The sequence below is a fragment of the Hemiscyllium ocellatum genome, chromosome 14 (genome assembly GCF_020745735.1).
Source record: "Hemiscyllium ocellatum isolate sHemOce1 chromosome 14, sHemOce1.pat.X.cur, whole genome shotgun sequence".
Classification (NCBI taxonomy): domain Eukaryota; kingdom Metazoa; phylum Chordata; class Chondrichthyes; order Orectolobiformes; family Hemiscylliidae; genus Hemiscyllium; species Hemiscyllium ocellatum.
The window spans coordinates 5,931,893-5,954,026 of record NC_083414.1 but is presented as its reverse complement, the minus strand read 5'-3'; the positions used below and the strand labels follow the sequence as shown (position 1 = coordinate 5,954,026).

At 46.2% G+C, this 22,134-nt stretch overlaps 1 protein-coding gene across 2 annotated transcripts in view; it reads left to right on the top strand.

The window, feature by feature from the left end:
• Positions 1 to 22,134, top strand: part of kbtbd12 (kelch repeat and BTB (POZ) domain containing 12) — a 109,889-nt gene that overhangs the window by 76,416 nt on the left and 11,339 nt on the right. For both annotated transcript variants that reach the window (XM_060835061.1, XM_060835060.1), the window contains 2 exons: positions 2,783 to 3,053; positions 8,247 to 8,397. In XM_060835061.1, coding sequence (XP_060691044.1) covers positions 2,783 to 3,053; positions 8,247 to 8,397 — 422 coding nt within the window. The remainder of the gene's footprint in view (positions 1 to 2,782; positions 3,054 to 8,246; positions 8,398 to 22,134) is intronic.

Here is a 22,134-nt window from a genome sequence, read left to right as displayed (position 1 = left end):
TCCCCAATGTCAACATCCTGGGGTTACCATGGATCAAAAACAGAACTGGATTTGCCTTCCTACAGCGGCTACAAGAACAGGTCAGAGGCTAGGAATACTGCAGCAAGTAACTCACATCCTGACCCCCCCCCCCCCCCCCCCCAGCCTGTCCACCATCTCCAAGGCACCAGTCAGGAGTGTGATGGAATGCTCCCCACTTGCCCTGGATGGGGGCAGCCCCAACAAAACTCAAGAAGCTCGACACCATCCAGGACAAAGCAGCCGCTTGATTGACACCACATCCACAAACACCCACTCCCTCCCCCACCGACACTCAGGAGCAGCAGTGTGTACCTTCTACAAGATGCACTGCAGAAACTCACCAAAGACCCTCAAACAGTACCTTCCAAACCCACGACCACTTCCATCTAGAAGGACAAAGGCAGCAGATACACAGGAATACCACATCCTGTAAGGTCAGTCTAGAACTCCCTTTGGAATCTTGACATAACACACTCCCTTCCTGAACCAGCAGCAGCACATTCCTGATGAAGGGCTTATGCCCGAAACATCGATTCTCCTGCTCCTCGGATGCTGCCTGACCTGCTGTGCTTTTCCAGCGCTACATTCTCAACTCTGACCTCCAGAATCTGCAGTCCTCACTTTTTCCTAGCACCTTTTAAATGGCCACCGTCAGGAAAACAGTTGTCGTGATCCCACTGTCAGCTGGCAACTGGCTCAATCCAGTAAAATTACAACTCAAAACCTTTTCATGATTTTGTAAAGCAATTTTCTCAAAAGGAACCCCAACTTGAAAGGTTTTGCCAGGCCGGTTCCGTTCTGAGATCATCTTAGCACAACAGAACTTCCAACAGGAGGCAGCAGTGAGGGAGGGCAGCTGGAGCAGTCAACAAAAAGCTGTCATTGGGATAGGAGGCCACATGGGTGGAAGGAGCAAGCAAAGAATTCCTCAAACCCAGTCTCTATTCCATGTAAATACTCCTTTGTTTAACCTTAACTGTTCTTCATGATTATAGCGACCTAATACCAGTGGAATAAATAATTGTTGGGCCGTCCACATATTCCAATGTCATGTTATATTTGTAAATCGTATTTGCCTTTACTCCCATGCATCTGAGATTTTTAAAAGTTAATTAAGAAGACCGGAAATGTGCCCAATACGGTCTAATAGTTGATGGCATCAAGCCGTAGCTGATGAAATGTGGAGCACCATAGGTCAAGCAGTATCAGAAGAGCAGGAGGGCAGGACCCTTCATCAGGGCTGATGCTGCTTGACCTGCTGTGCTTTTTCCAGCTCCATATTTGATCAAATTCTGACTTCCCAGCATCTGCAGTCCCCACTGTCTCCCAGACGTCAAGCCTTACCCTATCAAATGCAAGCAACCTTTGTGCTTTTTAGTAGTTTAGGCTTTCGCTCAAGTTGGGCTGACTGCACCTGTATTCAGTGGAGTTCAGAAAGAGAGATGATCTCATTGAAATGTTTAACGTTCTGACAAGGCAGGGCAGGGTGGGACGCAGGGATGATGTTTCCCATGTTTGAGAGGTCAATGGGATGGGCCAGACCAGTTAGGATTGAGATGAAGGGAAAATTCCTCATTTGAAAGATAGTGATTCTGTGGAATTCTTTACTACAAAAGGCTGTGGGGGCCAAGTCATGAATATATTGAATAATGAGATTGATCGATTTCTGGACTCTGAAGGCATCAAGGGTTATGGGGAGAGAGTGGGAACATGATGTTGAGGTATAGATAAGCCATGATCAGTATGAATGGTGGCAGGGACTCAATGGACTGAAGGTCAACGTACCCCTAATTTCTGTGTTTCCAAGCAAGATTCAATTGAGGTTTAACTTTACTCTTTATTTGTGAGTTGTGTTCACAATACTGGAAGTGCAAGGGAGGTGCTGGTCTTGAGGTACTCACACTCAAATGTTAGTTTAAAGACCCAGGTCATGTTCTGGGGAGCTGGGTTCACGCCCTGCTGTGGCAGATGGTGGAATTTGAATTTAATAACAAAAAAAAATGCAATTAAGAGTCTAATGATGACCGTGAAATTGTTATCATTTACTGGGGGAAAACTCATCTGGTTCACGAGTGTCCTTCAAGAAAGAAAACTGCGACCCTTACCTGGTCTGGCTCACATGTAACTCCAAACCACTGGGCATGTAGGATGGGCAATAAATGCTTGCCTCATCAGCAATGCCCATGTCCTGTGAATGAATTCTGGGATGTTGTACCTGGTGAACTTGTAATCATAGAATCATAGAATCAATACAGTGTGGAAGCAGGCCATTTGGTCCATCAAATCCACACCAACCCTTCATACAGCATCCCAACCAGACCCACTCCCTGCCCTTATCTCTATAACACTGCACTTCCCATGGCCACTCCAGTTAACCTGCACATCTTTGGACTGTGGGAGGAAACTGGAGCACCCGGAGGAAATCCGTACAGACATGGAGAGAATGTGCAAAGTCCACACAGACAGTCACCCGAGGCTGGAATCGAACTCAGGTCGAGGCAGCTGTACTAACCACTGAGCCACCATGCTGCCCTGATGTTTCAATGTTTTATAAAACGGTTCACCCAGACCCCTTTGAACCTTTATCCCGTCTGCTCTTAATCCCCTGCCAAAGTGTGCTATGTTTGGCGGTACAGACTTGATGGGCTGAAGAGCCTCCTCTGTGCTGTGTGGTTCTCTGATCTTACCCACACGGTAATCCAGTCTCAGATTGCACAGTGGTAGAAGTGGCAATTGAGTCAGTCATTCTGTCAATCCCCAGGTACCACGTCCGAGGGAGTCAGCACTGGGAGAACCTTTGCTCAGCTCCGTTTCGAGAGCTCTACGCGGCGGGAACGGCCCACAGTGACCTGTACCTCATCGGAGGCCAGATGAAGCTCAAGGGCCGATACATGATCACAAACAGTGTGGACAAGTACATCCTGGAGACAGGCCAGTGGAGGAGTGTGGCACCACTGCCTTTGCCCCTGGCGTGTCACGCTGCAGTTACGGTCCAAAACCACATCTACGTCCTGGGAGGATGGACACCACAGGTAGAACTGCTTGTCACGTGCTGCTGGCTGCTCTCATGTGTAATCGGGTCGATTTTTACCAGTTTTCTCATTTCCCTCCCCCCACCCTCCCCCCACTTTATTCCAGCTCAGCACCTCCCTCTTGACCTGTCCTCTTGAAAGTGGCACGGTGGCTCAGTGGTTAGCACTGCTGCCTCACGGCGCCAGGGACCCGGGTTCAATTCCAGTCTCGAGCGACTGTCTGTGTGGAGTTTGTACATTCTCCCCGTGTCTGCGTGGGTTTTCTCCGGGTGCTATGGTTTCCTCCCACAGTCCAAAGGTGTGCCAATTAGGTGGAATGGCCATGCTAAATTGCCCATAGTGTTAGGTGCATTAGTCGGGGTAAATGTAGGGAAATGAGTCTGGGTGGGCTACTCTTCGAAGGGTTGGAGTGGACTTGTTGGGCCAAAGGGCCTGTTTCCACACTGTAGGGAATCTAATCTAATCCATCATCTTTCCAATCTATCTGCTCCACCCTCCTCTCTGACCTATCACCATCGCTCCCCACCTGCATTCACCTATCACTCTCTCAGCTACCTTCCCCCCAGCCCCACCCCACCCTCCCATTTATCTCTCATTCATTTCTGATGAGAAACTTATGCTCGAAACGCGACTCTCCTGCTCCTCAGATGCTGCCTGACAGGCTGTGCTTTTCCAGCAGCACACTTTTCAACTCTGATCTCCAGCATCTGCAATCCTCACTTTCTCCTAACCATTTACCCCGGCAGAATTCTTCATCCTGGCCCACTGTGTGTTTGGAATGCATGTGTTCTAATGTGGCCCAATCAGGTCTTAATATAGGTTCAGACCAGACTTCTTTGTAACCATTAAATGAGGTTTGGTGTAGGTTCACCTTAAGTGATAGAATAGAATCCCTACAGCATGGGAGCAGGCCATTTGGTCCATCGAGTCCATACCAGCCCTCTGAAGGGCATCTCACCCAGAGCCATCCCTGTGACCCTGCATTTCCCATGGCATCCACTTATTCTGCACATCCCTGGGCACTATGGGTAACTTAGCACAGTCAGTTCACCTGACCTGCACATCCCAGGACACTATGAGTAACTTAGCACAGCCAATCCACCTGACCCGCACATCCCTGGGCACTATGGGTAATTTAGCACAGCCAATCCACCTGACCCGCACATCTTTGGACTGTGGGAGCAAACCAGAGGAAGCCCACACAGACAATTGCCCAAGGCTGGAATTGAACCCAAATCCCTGGCACTGTGAGGCAGCAATGCTAACCACTGAGCCACCATTCCACCCTAAAGTCCACAGAACGACGTACTCTGAACTGTATGGGCTTCAATCTCTCAATGGAACATTTATCACTTGACCACTAAAGTCACAGTGACACCATCAGCCTATCTCAGAGGTTCATAGTCATAGAGTCATAGATATGTACAGTACGGAAACAGACCCTTTGGTCCAACTCGTCCATGTTGACCAGGTATGCTAGATAAATCTAGTCCCATTTGCCAGCACTTGGCCCATATCCGTCTAATCCCTTCCTATTTATATACCCATTCAGATACCTTTTAAATGTTGTAATTGTACCAGCCTCCACCCACTTCCTCTGGCAGCTCATTCAATCTGCATGAAAAAGTTGCCCCTTCATCTAGATATACATTAAACCCAATCGGTAAACTTTCTTTTGACAGTATCTCATCAAAAGATAAAGTTCCTGTCCACCATCCTGCTAAGAGACCACCCAGGGCAGATGGCCAATTCTCAGCCTGTGCTGGGTTTTTGGATAACACTTGGAAAACATTAATGGGATTAGACAAAACCACCATGGGTTTATGTAAATTAAATTGTGCTTAATTAATTTGGAGTTCTCTGAAGATATAACCAGCTGAATAGACCAGGGAGAACCAGTGGATGTGGTTTATTTGGATTTCAAGCAGGTTCATGATAACGTCCCACACAAGAGGTTAATGGGGAAAGGTTAAGCACACAGGATATTGGAATGAATTGAAAATTGGTTAACAGATTGGAAACAGAGAGTGGAAATAAATGAGTCTTTATTCAGGTGGTAGGCAGTGATTCATGGGATACTGCGAGGTTCAGTGCTTGGACCATAGCAATTCATACCCATATCAAACTTAGCTCAGTGAGGGAACCACATGTAATATTGCCAAGGTTACTGATGGCACAAAACTGGGTGAGGTTGTGAGGAGGATAGAAGGAGGCTTCAAGGTGATGTAGCCAAGCGAGTGGACAAATACATGGTCGATGCATTATAATATTGAGAAATGTGAAGTTATACATTTTGTACTGATAAATAGAAAGGAAGAGTATTTATCATTAGATTCCCTACAGTGTGGAAGTCCACACCGACCCTCCAAAGAGTAACCCACCCCCAGACCCATTTCCCTCTGACTAATGCACCTAACACCATGGCTAATTCACCTGACCTGCACATGTTTGGACTGTGGGAGGAAACAGGAGTACCCAGAGGAAACCCTCGCAGACACGAGGCGAATGTGCAAACTCCACACAGACAGTTGCCCAAGGCTGGAATTGAACCTGTGTCCCTGGTGCTGTGAGGCAGCAGTGCTAACCACTGAGCCACTGTGCTGTTCTGTTATTATTTGAACTGTGATATATTGGGAAATGGGAATGTCCAAAGGAATCTGGGTGTCCTTGTAACCAGTCAAAGTAAACATGCAGGTGCAACAAGTAATTAGGAAGGGAAACAGTAAATTGGCCTTCATTGTAAGAGAATTTGAGTTCAGAAGTTAAGATGTCTTCCTGAAATTATATAGGACCTTGGTAAAACTGCACCTGGGCTACGGTGTTTTGATTTCCCTACTTAAGAAAAGATATATTTGCAATACAGAGAGTGCAACAGAGATTCACCAGGAATAGCAGGACTGTCCTATGGGCAAAGGTTGGTTCGCCTCGACCTGTATTCAACTGAGTTCAGAAAGAAGAGAGAGCAGATTGAGGCATATAAAAGTCTAACAGGGCTGGACAGACTGGACACAGGGAGAACGTTTTCTCTGGCTAGGGAGTCTAGGACCCAGAGATCTCAAGTCATAGGGTAGACCATTTCGGACTGAGATGAGGAACAGTTCTTGACCCACAGAATCCTCCGCCACAAAAGACAATCCAGTCACTAAATATATTCAAGAAAGCGACAGATAAGGCATCAAGGGGTATGTGAAGGAAGAAGGAATATGGCTTTGAGATAAAGGATCAGCCCTGATCATACTGAATGGCAGGGCAGGCTCGAAGGGCCGAATGGCCTACTCCAGCTCCAAGATTTGATGTTCCTGATCTTGGCCAAGGCAGCGTTAATGCAGATAACCTCCAGTGCTGGGAAAATGACAAATCAACCAGGGTCTGGGGTTACTCTGTGTAGCAATCTCCTCCTGCATGCTGATTGGCTGTCAGCATCGGGGAAAGGCCAAAATAGTTGTTAAGTGCTCCACAGTTGAACAACCCACTGACATTGCTTAAGTTTGCATATGAGGAATAGCCAGTTGAGAGATGGCAGGATAGAGGGACTGGTAGCCTCCTCTATTCAAGAAGAGAGTGAAAGGTGACCTCCTGATTCAAGGTTTTGAACATTATGAATGGGTTTGATGCAGTAAAGATGTTTCCAGTTAAGGGGAGTGTAAATAGGATCATACATAACAACCTGAATAATTTGGGAAGCGGTTAATCTCTGGAATGTGCCATAGTGAAGAGTAGCTGAGGTGAATTGGATCGATGGTTGTAAAAGGGGGCTGGATGACACATGGGGGAGAAAGGGCCAGGAGGAGATGCAATTAGGTACAGTGCAATGAAATTGGAGGCTCATGTGAAGCACATAGGTCAGCACAGAGCGGCTGGGATGGATGGCTTGTTTCTGTGCTGTACATGGCTGGATGAATGGTGTTCACCTACTGGAGGAATGCGAATCTATCAGGAGTGAGAAAATTAGACGTACACTGTGACAGTGCAATGTGATGTCTAACCAACTCCAATAAAATTTGCATCTTGGAAGTGTAGAAAATAGGAGCAGGAGTAGGCCATTCAGCCCACCCAGTCTGCTCCCCCATTCAAAGAGATCACGGCTAATCTGATCATCCTCAACTCCACTTTTCCCTATAACCATTGATCCCTTTACTAATTAAAAAAAAAAGTGTACCTCAGCCTGTAACCCTAATGACTATATTTGACTCTTTGTAGAAAATATTCAATGTTTTCAGCTGAATCACTTTCTGAGGCAGAGAATTCCCACTCTCTGGGTGAAGAAATCTCTCCTCATCTCAAATCTGAATGGCCTACTCCATATCCTTAAGCTGTGACCCTTGGTTCTGGACACCCCCAGTTACCAGGAACATCCATCCAGTGTTTACTGTTTGTATTACTGCCCTCCTCCAGTTTGGCGCTGTATTTGAGTGGTGCACACCATTCTAATGAGCTGTGCTTGTGTTTCCATTTCCCACTTAACATAGATTGTCACACAAACACCAGTATTAATTAGCATTAATTGGTGCCTGTTCTATCTCTTGTCCTTTGCAAGCATTTTAGTCTGCATTAGAGCTCAGTCTGAATAATGGGCAGCATTGCTGGAAGTCTCACTCCCTGGTCTTAATGGTTGAAAATGTGTTGCTGGTTAAAGCACAGCAGGTTAGGCAGCATTCAAGGAATAGGAAATTCGATGTTTCGGGCATAAGCCCTTCATCCTGATGAAGGGCTTATGCCCGAAACGTCGAATTTCCTGTTTGATTAGATTAGATTACTTACAGTGTGGAAACAGGCCCTTCGGCCCAACAAGTCCACACCGACCCGCCGAAGCGCAACCCGCCCATACCCCTACGTTTACCCCTTACCAAATACTACGGGCAATTTAGCATGGCCAATTCACCTGACCCGCACATCTTTGGACTGAGGGAGGAAACCGGAGCACCCGGAGGAAACCCACGCAGACACGGGGAGAACGTGCAAACTCCACACAGTCAGTCGCATGAGGCGGGAATTGAACCCAGGTCCCTGGCGCTGTGAGGCAGCAGTGCTAACCACTGTGCCACCGTGCCACCGTTCCTTGGATGCTGCCTAACCTGCTGTGCTTTAACCAGCAACACATTTTCAGCTGTGATCTCCAGCATCTGCAGACCTCATTTTTTACCCTGGTCTTAATGCCCTCCTTTTGCCTTTGATTCTTGCTTCTTTCTGCAGACGGATTTTCCCGACGATGAACCTGATCGGCTCAGCGACAGGATGTTTCGGTATAACCCAGGCAGAGACAAATGGACTGAGTGTGGGCCCATGGAGTTCTCCAAATATCGTTTCAGTACAGCTGTGCTTAACAATGAAATTTACGTTTTGGGTAAGGAACCAGGGAGTCGTGTTCGTTTGGGGCATCAGTGGGATTTCAATCCTTGCCACAACATGCATTCGAACGGTGCGTTTGGATATTCACTCATGGGGCTTCCTCGCATAAAAATTTGCCACCATATTTGTACCCAATCCCTAGTTGCCCTGCAGCCATTAAGAGTCATACAGCTTGGAAACAGATTGTTTGGTCTAACCAGGCAGAAGTGAGGACTGCAGATGCCGGAGATTAGAGTCTGGATTAGAGTGGTGCTGGAAAAGCTCAGCAGGTCAGGCAGCATCAAGGAGCAGGAAAATCGATGCTTTGGGCAAAAGCCTGGACTTGTCTATGCTGACCAAGATTCCCAAACTAGACTAGTCCCACTTGCCTGTGCTTGGTCCATATCGCCTCTAAACCTTTCCTATTCATGTATCCATCCAAATATCTTTTAAATGTCTTTGATGAAGACCCGCCAACATCATCAAAGACCCCTCCCACCCCTGCAATGATCTCCTACGTCTTCTTCTATCAGGCAGAAGATATCAAAGCTTGAACACACACACCATCAGGTTCAGGAACAGCTTCTTTCTGCCATTATTAGACTGATGAATGAACTCTCTAACTTCAAATAATAATGATCTTGCTTTATGTCCCTCCTGTGTAGCTGTAACTTTATAAGCCTCACTCTGCTAAGCACCTTATCACCTGTATGTCCTTGTTTGCTATATACTGCTCGCAAAACAAAGCTTTTCACTGTACTCAAGTACACGTGACTGCAATAAATCAAATCAAATTTAATTAAAATGTTGTAAGTGTGCCTGTGTCTAACATTTCCCCTGGCAGTTAATTCCATGAAGCACCAGCCTCTGTGTGAAAATGTTGCCCCTCAGGTCCCTTTTAAACCCTCTTCTCTCACCTTAAAAATATGCTCTCTGGTTTGTATCTCCCACACCCTGGGGATCAGACCTTTGCTCTTCACCTTATCCACAACCCTCATGATTTTATAAACTTCTTTAAGGTTGCCCCTCAACCTCCTGCACTCCAGTGAAAAAAGTCCCATCCCATCCTGTCCCTCGTCATAACTCAAACCTTCCAGTCCAGCAACATCTGGGCTTTGAAGAGTTGAGGCCTATACAGGTTGGATGTGTCGAGTCAGACTTTCTTTCAGTGAAGGATATTACTCAGAGGATTTTGTGGCATTATGGAAATCTCACTGGGCTAATAATCCTGAGGCTAATGCTCTGGCAGTGAATGGAATTTCAATTCAATGAATAGAATCGACAATATAAAGTCAGTTTTATGGTCATTGTTACTGAGGCTATCATCAGTTGTTTGAAACAAACTACATCTGGCTTACTCATGTGCTTTAGGGAAGGGAATCTCCTGCTCTCCATAGAATCCCTACAGTGTGGAAATAGGTCCTTTTGCCCAACAACTCCACACTGACCCTCCAAAAGGTATCCCACCCAGACCCATTCCCCCTACCCTATATTTACCCCTGACTAATGCACTTAACCTACACATCCCTGAACACTACGAGCAATTTAGCATGGCTAATTCACCAAATGAAGGGCTTTTGCCTGTTCCTCAGATGCTGCCTGACCTGCTATGCTTTTCCAGCACCACACTCCTGATTCTAATTCACCAAGCCTACACATCTTTGAAATGTGGGAGGAAATCCATGCAGACACAGGGAGAATGTTCACCTGAGCTTGGAAATGAACCCAGGTCGCTGCTATTGTGAGGCAGCAGTGCTAACTGCTGAGCCACTGTGTTCTTGTCCAGTCTGACCTACATTGTTCTTAACTGCCTTCTGAAATGGCTGAGGCATTCTTGGAGATCATGGGAGATTAGAATGGGCAACAAATGCTGGCCTTGCCTAGCACTTACTCGATGAATGAAAAACACAACTGTGGTGGTGCGAAGGAGGCCATTTGGCCCACTGTATCTGCACTGGCTCTGCTACCCGGTGCCAAACTCCTGCCTCGTCCCTGCCCAGCATTTCTATCCCACTAGCCATCCACTACCCCTCTTGAATAGCTCAGTTGAATCTACCTCCTCCACATCTCCAGGCAAATTCCGTTTGTATGTAATGCCTCTGTGACTGTCTAAGTGGAGAAAGTGAGGTCTGCAGATGCTGGAGATCAGAGCTGAAAATGTGTCACTGGAAAAGCGCAGCAGGTCAGGCAGCATTCAAGGAACGGAAGATTCGACGTTTCGGGCATAAGCCCTTCTTCAGGAATGAGGAAAGTGTGTCCAGCAGGCTAAGATAAAAGGTAGGGAGGAGGGACTTGGGGGAGGGGCATTGGAGATGCGATAGGTGGAAGGATGCCTTCCTTGAAGAAGCTCTCTTCCTCCCTCAAACTCAGCACCGCCTTCCTAACCTGCAATCTTCTTCCTGACCTCTCCACCCCCACCCCACTCCGGCCTATCACCCTCACCTTGACCTCCTTCCACCTATCGCATCTCCAACGCCCCTCCCCCAAGTCCCTCCTCCCTACGTTTTATCTTAGCCTGCTGGACACACTTTCCTCATTCCTGAAGAAGGGCTTATGCCCGAAACGTCGAATCTCCTGCTCCTTGGATGCTGCCTGACCTGCTGTGACTGTCTAAGTGGGTGAGCCAGGTGATTCAAAATGGTTGCCTGCCATGAAACATGACAATCAGGAAGGTCTTGAGGTGAATTTAATGTTAGCTTTTAACATTCCATGGCAAGTTGCACCTGTCAACCATACTGAGCTTTTAGGTATTGCCTTAGATATGTAAGCAATACATACAACAATACATGAGCATATGGCCAGATTGAATTATGTAGATTGAATTGCGTAAACTGAGCTTGTTTTTCCTTAGGTGGGAATGGGGACCAATCTGATCCTGGCTGAACCTGTGTCCACAAGGGTTTAGAAAACTCAGAGGTGGCTTAACTGAAACAGATACGGGATCTTGACTGGATGGATGTGGAAAAAATGTTTCCTCTTATGGGTGAATCTAGAAGTAGGGGTCATTGTTTAAATTCTGGGCTGTGTTTTTGTGTGGTTGCTTTGAAGCCTAGAATGAACTTGTGTAGGTGAGCATCACCACCTGAGTCTGAGTGAGTACATAGCCAAAACGTGTGGCGCTGGAAAAGCGTAGCAGGTCAGACAACATCCGAGGAGCAGGAGAGTCTACGTATAGGGCAAAAGCCCTTCATCAATACATGGGACCATTCGAACAGGAGGAGGCCATTCAGCCCTTCAAGTCATGGCCTATCTGTGGCCTAACCCCATTTACTTGTCTTGGCACTCATACCAGTTGATATCCTCACTTAATTAAAAATTTGTCTAATTCAGATTTACATTTAACTATTGAATTAGCATCAACAGCCATTTTGAGGAAGACAGTTCCAAACTTCCTCTACTCTTGTACAAGTGCTTTCGAACACCGCTCCTGAATGGCCTGGTCTTAATTCTTAGCTTATGTTTCCTGATACTAGACACTTCAACCAATGAAAATAGTTTATCATTATCTATCCCGTCTTTCTATTAATATTCCTGACTACCTCAGTTAGATTGCGCACTAGCCTTCCAAATTCTAGAGAAAAATGGCCTAATTTGTCTAATCTCTCCTCATAAGTTAACCTTGATGACCAGGTATCATCATTGTAAACCTGCAGTGAACTCCCTCCAGGGTCAAAACAACCTCCATGATGTGTGATACTCAGATCTGCTTTAAGTGCTCTAAGTGTGGGCCTAACTAGGGTTTTGTATAACTGCCCATAACTCCTCCTTCCTTATACCTGTGATATGAAGACCAGCATTCCATGAACCTTCTAGATTATTTTCTATGAACTATGCACCAGAATCCCCAAATCTCATTAGACATCCACTGTATTTAATTCTGTTCCTTTTAAAATATGCTTTGATCTATCCTTTTTTGATCTGAAATGGATAACCTGGCACTTGCTAAAATTAAAATCCATCTGGCACAGCATGGCCAGATCTGTCAATATCCTGCTGTAATTTTATGCTTACAATTTCACCCAATTTTGTGTTGTCAGCAAATTTGCATATTTTTACATCATTATCCTAGTCAGTAATAAATATTGTAAATAATTGAGGCTCCAACACAGATCATTGAGGGACACCACTCATCATGTTCTGCCAATTTGAGTACTTACCCATTATTCCAACTCTGTTTCCTACCATTGAAGCAATTTCCTATCCATATCAATAATATTCCCTCAGTTCTGTGAGCTTTAACCTTAGCTAACAGTCTCTTGCTTGGGACTTTATCAAAAACATTCTGCAAGTCCATATAAATAACATCCATCAACTTATTTCTGACCATCATCTTTGCCACCTCTTCAAAAAACTCTATGAGGTCTGTCAGGTGTGACCTACCCTCATGAATCAATCCTGACTGTCCCCAATTAACTGACATTGTTTTGAGGTTTTCAGTCAGCCTATCCTTGATTATAGACTCCAACAATTTGCCTGCCATCTATGTCAGGTTAACTGGTCTGTAGTCCCCTGGGTTCCCTTCTTAGAATCATAGAGTCATACAACATAGAAATAGACCCCCATCTGCACCAACCAGACATTCCAATCAGATCTAGCCCCAATTGCCAGCACTTGGCCCATATCCCTCTAAACCCTTCCTATTCATATACCCATCCAGATGCCTTTTAAATGTTGTTATTGTACCAGCCTCCACCTCTTCCTCTGGCAGCTGATTCCATACACACACCACCCTCTGCGTGAAAAATGTGAACACGTTACCCCTCAGGTCCTTTTTAAATCTATCCTTTCTCACCTCCGGTCCCAGCAGCTCTCCTGCACCCTCTCACATTTAGCAACATGCTTCCTTACAGAAGGGTAACAAGGAATGACGTGAGCAAATTTCCAACCCATAAGTGCAACTCCTGAATCCAAGGAACTCTGAAAGATCATGGTGTGCTGTCCTACTGCTTTAGCACACGTGGATGGAAACCATCAAATCCTGGAGATCTGTCACTCTTCACTTCTATTAATCTCCCCATTACCAATTATTACTTAAGCTAATTTTATTTAGAGTTGAAAATGTGTTGCTGGTTAAAGCACAGCAGGTCAGGCAGCATCCAAGGAATAGGAAATTCGACGTTTCGGGCATAAGCCCTTCATCAGGAATTTTATTTAGACCCTGGCCCCGATCTTCTATGAATTTCTTTGGGTCTTCCAGCAAGCGACTATCCTTTTCAACTGGGAATATTGCAGCAAAATAATTGTTAGCAAGCCTGTCATGTACCCAACAATATCCCACTCTCAGTACCCTTAACCAGCCGCGTTCCCTTATATAACTGTAAAATCTCTCCTAATTGCCTCATGTCCTGTCAAGTTTCCTTTCCTAATCCTTTTCAGTCGCTCTTACAAGCTGCTTTGTAGCCCCTTGTTTGTCCCAATCTGCAGGAGCTGGGAGCATTTTATGTACCTTTTCTTTTAATTTTCTGCCGTCCCTTACCTCCTCAGATATCCGTGGCTGTAAGCATTGTGATGTTCATTGCCACACTGCAGACAACGTGAGTGTGATTTACGTTACTGCAGAGACTGGCAAGAGCACACTAACCTCAGGTCTGTGTCCTACCAGCTCCTCCTTCACTTTGACCTCGATCCCTACATTATCACAGTGGATGGTGCTCACAGCACACAGCTGGACATTAACTTCCTCAGACCCACCTACAGTTTGATGGAGAAAGACCTTTCCACCTCACGAAGCCCTCACATGGGTCTCATTCCTGATGAAGGGCTTATGCCCGAAACGTCGATTCTCCTGCTCCTCGGATGCTGCCTGACCTGCTGTGCTTTTCCAGCACCACACTCTCGACTCTGGTCAGATAAGGGCCTGAGGGCCTTGTTGTTGGGGTTAACCATAATGCACCCAGTGTTTGGACCTGGAGTTCCAGGTAATAGTCCAATGGTGGTCTTTCCCGTGCCTGATTGGCTGATATTGATAGGCCTTGTCTGAGAGAAGCATTATGGGTTTCTCCAGCCAACCACAATCATCAATGCTCCTAGGAACATTGATTGAAACACCCATGATATTCGATGATTCAGCTCTCGTGAGAATTTAGAGACTAATCCATGTATCTTTTAAATGTCTTATTTTTGGACTCACCTCTGATTTCTAATCTGGGACTGTTTTAATTGGAGCGAGAAGGCTGAGGGATGACCTCATAGAGGTTTATAAAATCATGAGGGGCATGGATAGGATAAACAGCTAGTTCATTTTTCCCGAGGGTGGGGGATTTCAAGACTGGGTTAGGGTGAGAGGAGAAAGATTTAAATAAGACATGAAGAGCAACATTTTTAAACAGAGTGGTTTGTGTGTGGAATGAACTGCCAGAGGAAGTGGTGGATGTGGGTTCAGTTACAATGTTTAAAAGACATTTGGATAAGTGCATGAATAAACAAAAAATGTCTGTTGGATATGGGCCAAGTGCAAGCATGTGGGACTAATTTAGTTTGGGAACATGACTAGTACAGACTGGTTGGACTGAAGAGTCTGTTTCTGTGCTGGATGACTCTAGAATTCCTCCAGCTTGGAGGCAGGACCATCAAGTCCACACTGACTCTCTGAGGAGCATCCTACTCAGATCCATGTGTCTCCCAGGGCTAACCCACCGAGCCTGCACATCATGGGTAATTTCCCACTGCCAATCCACATAACCTACACATCTTTGGACTGCGGGACAAAAGCAGAGCACGCAGAGGAAACCCATGCAGACACAGAGAGAATGTGCAAACTCCACACAAACCAAGGCTGGAACTGAACCCAGCACTGTGAGGCAGCAGCGCTAGCCACTGAGCCACTGTGCCACCCCCTGGGCTCCATGACTCTATGATTGGTGGCAGTGAACTGCCTCAAACCAACCTCATCCAGTGCCTCAGACTGGTAGGAGAGGAAACTAGGAGAAAGTGAGGACTGCAGATGCTGGAGATCAGAGTTGAGTGTGTGGCGCTGGAAAAGCACAGCAGCTCAGGCAGCATCCGAGGAGCAGGAAAGTTGACATTTCGGGAAGGACCCTCCATCAGGACTGAGAAGGGAGAAGGGGGCTGAGAGATAAATGGGGGCGTGGGTAGGGTGAGGCTAGGGGAAAGGTAGGTGGGATGGTGATAGGTAGGTGAAGGTAGGAGGTGATTGGGATAGGTCGGCAGGAAGTGAGGAGCAGATAGGTGAGAAGGAAGATAGCGTAAGATGCCTGGAGTGGTCATCTGAGAAAACGCCACTCTGTCCATTTGGAGCCAAAGAGAAGACTTTAGAACAATGGTTTAGCTAAAAGGCAGGGTCCCTCAGCTCTGGCCTGGAATCTGTGCTCATGTGAGAACTTCAACCCGTGATCTGTGACAGGTATGAGATGGTGGGGTAGAGGAGGGGGAGGGGCATTTGCTCCCGCAAAGCTTTGGGGTTGTGTCAGAGACAGCATCGCAATGCTGCAAACAGTGAGGGTGTAGGAGGGAGGAAGGCCGCGAGGAATGGGGCCTCTCGGGTAATAAAGAAAGAGGCAAAACAGCAAAATAAAAGCTGTTGACACAGGGATAATTTGGAAGCTGGAGATGAAGTAAAGGTCACCCATTAAACAATTAAGCCTTCTTGTGAAGGCTATTCAATGAAAATTTCACTGTGTCTCTCTAGAGTTCAGCAACTGTGATAATCTGTCCGGTTCCCATTTGATAAAGCGCTTTAATGCATTTATAGTGGTTCCCACCAGATTAAAGCACATTGCTTATAACAGGAACCTCACTCTTGGAGTTAATCCAAAAGTATCTCAATTGCCTTGGCATTTATCGAACAATCAAAGCCTCTCTTCACTTTCATTTCTTCACAAACATGCTTATGTCCTGGGAAAGGAAAAAAAAGCACAGTCAAGTACAGTTGAGTTCAATGCAGCTGTCAAGAGCAGAGCTGTCCTGTGTGACATCTGCAGGGAAACTACAAGTAACGAAGTCTTACTATAAAATCAGAGGCTGCAAAGTGAACCATGGTGAATGCTGTCAACTGATTTGTGGCAGAAATCATCTGTATTTGTGAAAGAATAAACTAAAGTTCGGGAAGGGGTTACCAATTATATATATATATAGAATCTCCACTTTTGTATGCCAAAGATGTATTCTTAATCATGACTTCCACAGCCATGGAAAGAAAAAAAGGAAATCAAGATTATAGAAACATCTGTTCAACATCTGCAGAAGAAGGCATAAAGCATATTTTGGAGCTGGAGAAGGTGAAAGATCAAAGAGTAAAGTTATACTAGAACTGAGACTCTTTTCAGATTGGAACAGGCTATGGGGTCTTTTCTCTGCATAAAAGCGAGGCTGTGGAGTGGCCTGATAGAGGTCTTTAAGATCATGAAATGGTTTGATAGCGTAGACATTGAAGTACAATGTATCTTGGAAAGGCGTTGATTGTTCAAGGAATGCCAAGCCAATTGAGATGACCCACTTTGGTAGCAGAAACAGGAAGGCGATAGATTGGAAAAGGGGGAGGTAGAACAAGACCTGGGTGTCCTTGTACACCAGTCAGTGAAAGTGAGCATCGCAGGTAGTGGAGAAGGCAAATGGTATGTTGGCCTCCGTAGCAAGAGGATTGGAGTGCAGGAGCAGCTGCACAGTTACAGGGTCAAAACGTGTGGTGCTGGAAAAGCGCAGCCGGTCAGGCAGCATCCGAGGAGCAGGAGAATCGATGTTTTGAGCATAAGCTCTTCATCACATTCCTGATGAAGGGCTTATGCTCAAAATGTTGACTCTCCTGCTCCTCGGATGCTGCCTGACCGGCTGTGCTTTTCCAGCACCACACTTTTTGACTCTGATCTCCAGCATCTGCAGTCCTCACTTTCTCCTACACATGTACAGGTGAGATCTCAGCTGGGGTATTGTGTGCAGTTTTAGTCTCCTTCTCTGAGGAAGGATGTTCTGGCAACGACGGAGTGCAACAAAGGTTCATCAAACTGGTTCCTGGGACAGCAGAACGGACATATGAAGACAGACTGGATTGTTTAGGACCACGGTCATTGGAGAATGGAGGGGGTGGGGGGGAATCTCATAGAAACCTAGAAAATTCTAACAGGACCAGACAGGGTAAATATGGGAAGGATGTTCCTGATGACCGGGGAGTCCCGAACCAAGGGTCACCAACTAAGGCTATGAGTAGGTGATTTTGGACTGAGACAGGGAGAAATTTCTTCACCCAGAGAATGGGGAGCCTGTGGAATTCTCTGCCACAGAGGGTGGCTGAGATCAAACATTGAACGTTTTCAGGAAGAAATTAGGGGTAGTTCCTTAGGGTTAAAAGCATCAAAGGAAATGGGAGAGAGTGGAAAAAGGCAACTGAGTTGGAATGACAGAACAGGCTTGAAGAGCCAAATGGCCTACTCCTGCACATAGTTTGTATGTAGAGAATTTATTCCTACCTGCGTGTAAGAGCAGAATTCAGGGCTAGAGTTATATAAACAAACTATTGGGTCTAGAACTAGAATCCTCAACCGCTCCTCATATGATACGCCCTTCATCCCTGGAATCATTCCTGTAAACCTCCTCTAACACATCCTTCCTTAGATATAGGGTCCAAAACTGCTCACAATATTTCAAACCCGATCTGACCAGAGCCTTGTACAGTGTCAGCAGTACATCTCTGCTCTTGTATTCTAGCCCTCTTGAAGTGAATGTGAGCATTGCATTTGCCTTCCTAACTGCCAACTCAACTTTCATGTTAAGTTACCGCATGACAAAAGCCTCCTTCCTTCCTTCCTTGATCATTCATCACTTTCCATCTCCCAGTCATCCACAGCAGCTCCGACACTCCACCACTCCCCACCCCCCCCCACCCCCCCCCCCCGGAACGACTAGGTCTAGCTCTCGCAGAGAGTCAGAGCTCACTGCTGAAGGAGTGCCACATGGTTAGGGTTACCTCCCTGAGGAAGCTCAGTGACCAAGCCTCCATGTTTTCCAGTGTGGGGAATTATGAGAAAGCGAGGACTGCAGATGCTGGAGATCAGAGTTTTAGAGTGTGGTGCTGGAAAAGCACAGCAGGTCAGGCAGCGTCCGAGGAACAGGAGATACGATGTTTCAGACATAAGCCCTTCATTAGGAATCATCAGCCCTCCTGATGAATGGCTTATGCCCAAAACGTTGATTCTCCTGCTCCTCGGATGCTGCCTGACCTGCTGTGCTTTTCCAGCACCACACTCTTGACTCTAATGGGCTGAAGGACCTTTCCACATTCTCGTCTCCCTCTCCCTTGTGCAGGGATCCCCACATTACTGAGGGGGGAGGATGTGGTTGAAGACCCATGGCTTCCCAGTTACAAATGAAACACGTGCAATGAACTGTTCAATTCAACAGGGAGTGGGCAAGCTGTGCCTGCAGTTCTTATTAACATAAAGCTGAGGCTGTAGAGAAAAGGCCCACAGAGTTATCAGGATGGGCAGCTTACAAACTGATCCAAATCTGCACTGTCCTGCTCTGATCTTGCAATTGAATCAAACGAGTTAATACGCGTGAATATTTAATTGATCACGCCTGCCAAAGCTGGCTGGATTCAGACAATCTGTGTGTGATGTGACATGACAGCAAAATCACTCTGACATGACCTAGCATCATTTCAGCTGTCATAATCGCTTTCAGTTCATCGTGTACCCTACTGATTCCATTCAGGGACACGGTGGGTAGTAAAGGAAGGGAGGTAGTTTTGTAAAGCATCAGTCTATTCTATTTCCTCACCCCTCCCCAAGTCCAATTTTATCTTTCAATCAGTAGCTGGCTTGAGGAAGACTTGCATTTATATGGTGCCTTTCAGGACTTCAGGATAATTAAAAGTACTTTACACTCAATGTTTGAAGTGCAGAAACTCTTATGATGTCACAGCCAATTTACACATGGAAAAATCCTATAAAGAACAAAGAAATTTTACAGCCCAGGAACAGGCCCTTCGGCCCTCCAAGCCTGAGCCGATCCAAATGTCCTGTTAAACCTGTCGCCCAATTCCTAAGTATCTGTATCCCTCTGCTCCCCACCTACTCATGCATCTGCCCAAACGCATCTTAAATGAATCTACTGTGCCTGCCTCTACCATCTCTGCTGGCAACGCGTTCCAGACACCCACCACCCTCTGTGTGAAGTACTTGCCGCATGTATCCCCCTTAAACTTTCCACCTCTCACTTTGAAAGTGTGACCATTCGTTATTGAATCCTTCACCCTGGGAAAAAGCTTGTCTCTATCCACCCTGTCCATCCCCGTCATGATTTTATAAACCTCAATCAGGTCTCCCCTCAATCTCCTTTTTTCTAATGAAAATAAACCTAACCTACTCAACCTCTCTTCATAGCTAGCACCTTCCATACCAGGCAACATCCTCATGAACCTCCTCTGCACCCTCTCCAAAGCGTCCACATCCTTTTGGTAATATGGCGACCAGAATTGTACGCAGTATTCTAAATGCGGCTGAACCAATGTCTTGTACAATTTTAACATGAACTTTAACACTCGTGAGGTAAAAGACCACATCTCTTTCTTCAGTGAACGTTAGATGAGGACCTGGGGGGAGACTTCTCCTGCTTTTCATTTGACACAGTTCCAATCCTGTGTGCTACTTGAGAGGGTATAAACAGACAGTTTAACATCACCTCTGAATATGGAGTGGTCCCTGAGGGAGTCTTAGCTCATATCAGGACTCAAATCCCTGTAAAGGATCTTAAAACCCACAACCTTTTGACTCAACAGCAGCTCCTGAAGAAATCCCTTGTTCTCCTACGGTCTAGATTAGCTTAGATTACTTACAGTGTGGAAACAGGCCCTTCGGTCCAACAAGTCCACACCGACTCGCCGAAGCACAACCCACCCAGACCCATTCCCCTACATTTACCCCTGCCCTTCACACTATGGGCAATTTAGCATGGCCAATTCACCTGACCTGCACATTTTTGGACTGTGGGAGGAAACCGGAGCACCCGGAGGGGACCCACACAGACACGGGGAGAATGTGCAAACTCCACATAGACAGTCGCCTGAGGTGGGAACTGAACCCAGGTCTCTGGCGCTGTGAGGCAGCAGTGCTAACCACTGTGCCACCGGGCCGCCTGTCTAATTGATGGAATCCTGGTGGGTGGCTTACAAAAGTACAAATTGCAAAGACCACAGAAATGTTGCAGTGGAGATGAGGCAATTTGTACCAGACTATCCCCTAGTACCAATCTCCTGCCATTTCTCCACATCCTTTCACACCCCCATCGCTCTCCAACTAATTGTCCAGTGCCTCTCTTGAATGCCTCAATTGAACCTGTTTCCACCATTTTCCAGGCAGGGCATTCCAGACCCTAAATAATCACTGTGTGAAAACAATTTCTTTTCTCATATCACTCTTGCTTCATTTGCATGTGACTTTAAATCTATGCCCTCTTGTTCCTGTTTCTTTTACAAATGGAGTACTGCAGGAACCGATCTTCACTTCTGAACTCAAATCCTCTTGCAGTGAACATTGCCTTTCCTAACTGTTTGCTGCACCTGCCTGTCTACCTTCGAGGTCACTTTGTACATCCACATTCGCCACCATATCACCATTAAAAATTACTCTTCCTTTCAAAGTGTATAACCATGAGGCCACCGGGACTAGGGGTGGATGGCTGGATAGCAAGTCCCTGTCCTAAGCTTCCCCCACCCTTGGTCGCTGTGCAATACATTCTCTGTCTGAAACTAAAATTGCAGATAAAGGCAGATTGTGAGGCGTGCTATGGTGAAAATTAGCTGCACGGAAGTGGAGCTCGTGAATTACACAAATGTTTAATGAGAGCAGCAGGGAGCTTTGGAAGTCAGAAACTCAGGTGTCTAATACTCTCAATGTCTCATCCCATCCAATGCATGAGTGTTCACTCCAGGCTCCTTCAGCTCACCAAACGATCCTCTCTTCATTTAGAGGTGATGTGCTTCCCTCTACTTTTAATATCACAATTGGCTTTCCAACATCCGGCCCTGTCTGATTTAGAACTATCTCCTTCTAAACATACAACATAGAACATAGAACAGGACAGCACAGTGCAGACCCTTCAGCCCTCAATGTTATGTCAGCCATTTATCTGACTTTGCAATCCTGACAGAAACCCCAGTCCAAAAGATCATTGGATGCCAGAGTCAGCTGCTTGGCCATTTGAGATTCCTCTGATATTCAATATGATTGATCAAGCCATAATTCTGATAATATCCTTTTAAATCCCTTAATACTGAAAATTATATTATCCTTTGTCTTGAATACACTCACTGACTGAGTATCCACATTTTCTGACAGCAGAAATCAAAAGGTTCTCAACTTTTTCCTTGAGGAAATCTCATTTCATCTCTGCTCGGCTCCTTAAACCACACCATGTGACCCCACAGCCTGGGAATCAGTGTCTCAGCATCAACTCCTTACACAAACTCCGACTGATTGGGGATTTGCCAACTATCACAATCCTCATCAAATCCTGCTCAAAGAGCACCCCCTGCTGGACAACCTCCACTGCCTCACCTTTTCCACAAGATTTCAAATCCCCTCTGTAGACGTATTGCATGCAACCTGCTCTCGTCCTCCAGCATCTCTGATTGTGGCTTTATGTACTGCTCCAGAGACTTGATCCTGCAATGCAGCCTGAGACTCTCAGTGCAATACTGCGGGGGTGCTGCACTGTTGAAGGTGCTATCTTCACATTGAGACTTCAAACCAAGGCTCCGTCTGCCAATCCTTGAGTGGAGGTTGGGTTGGTGGGGGGTGTG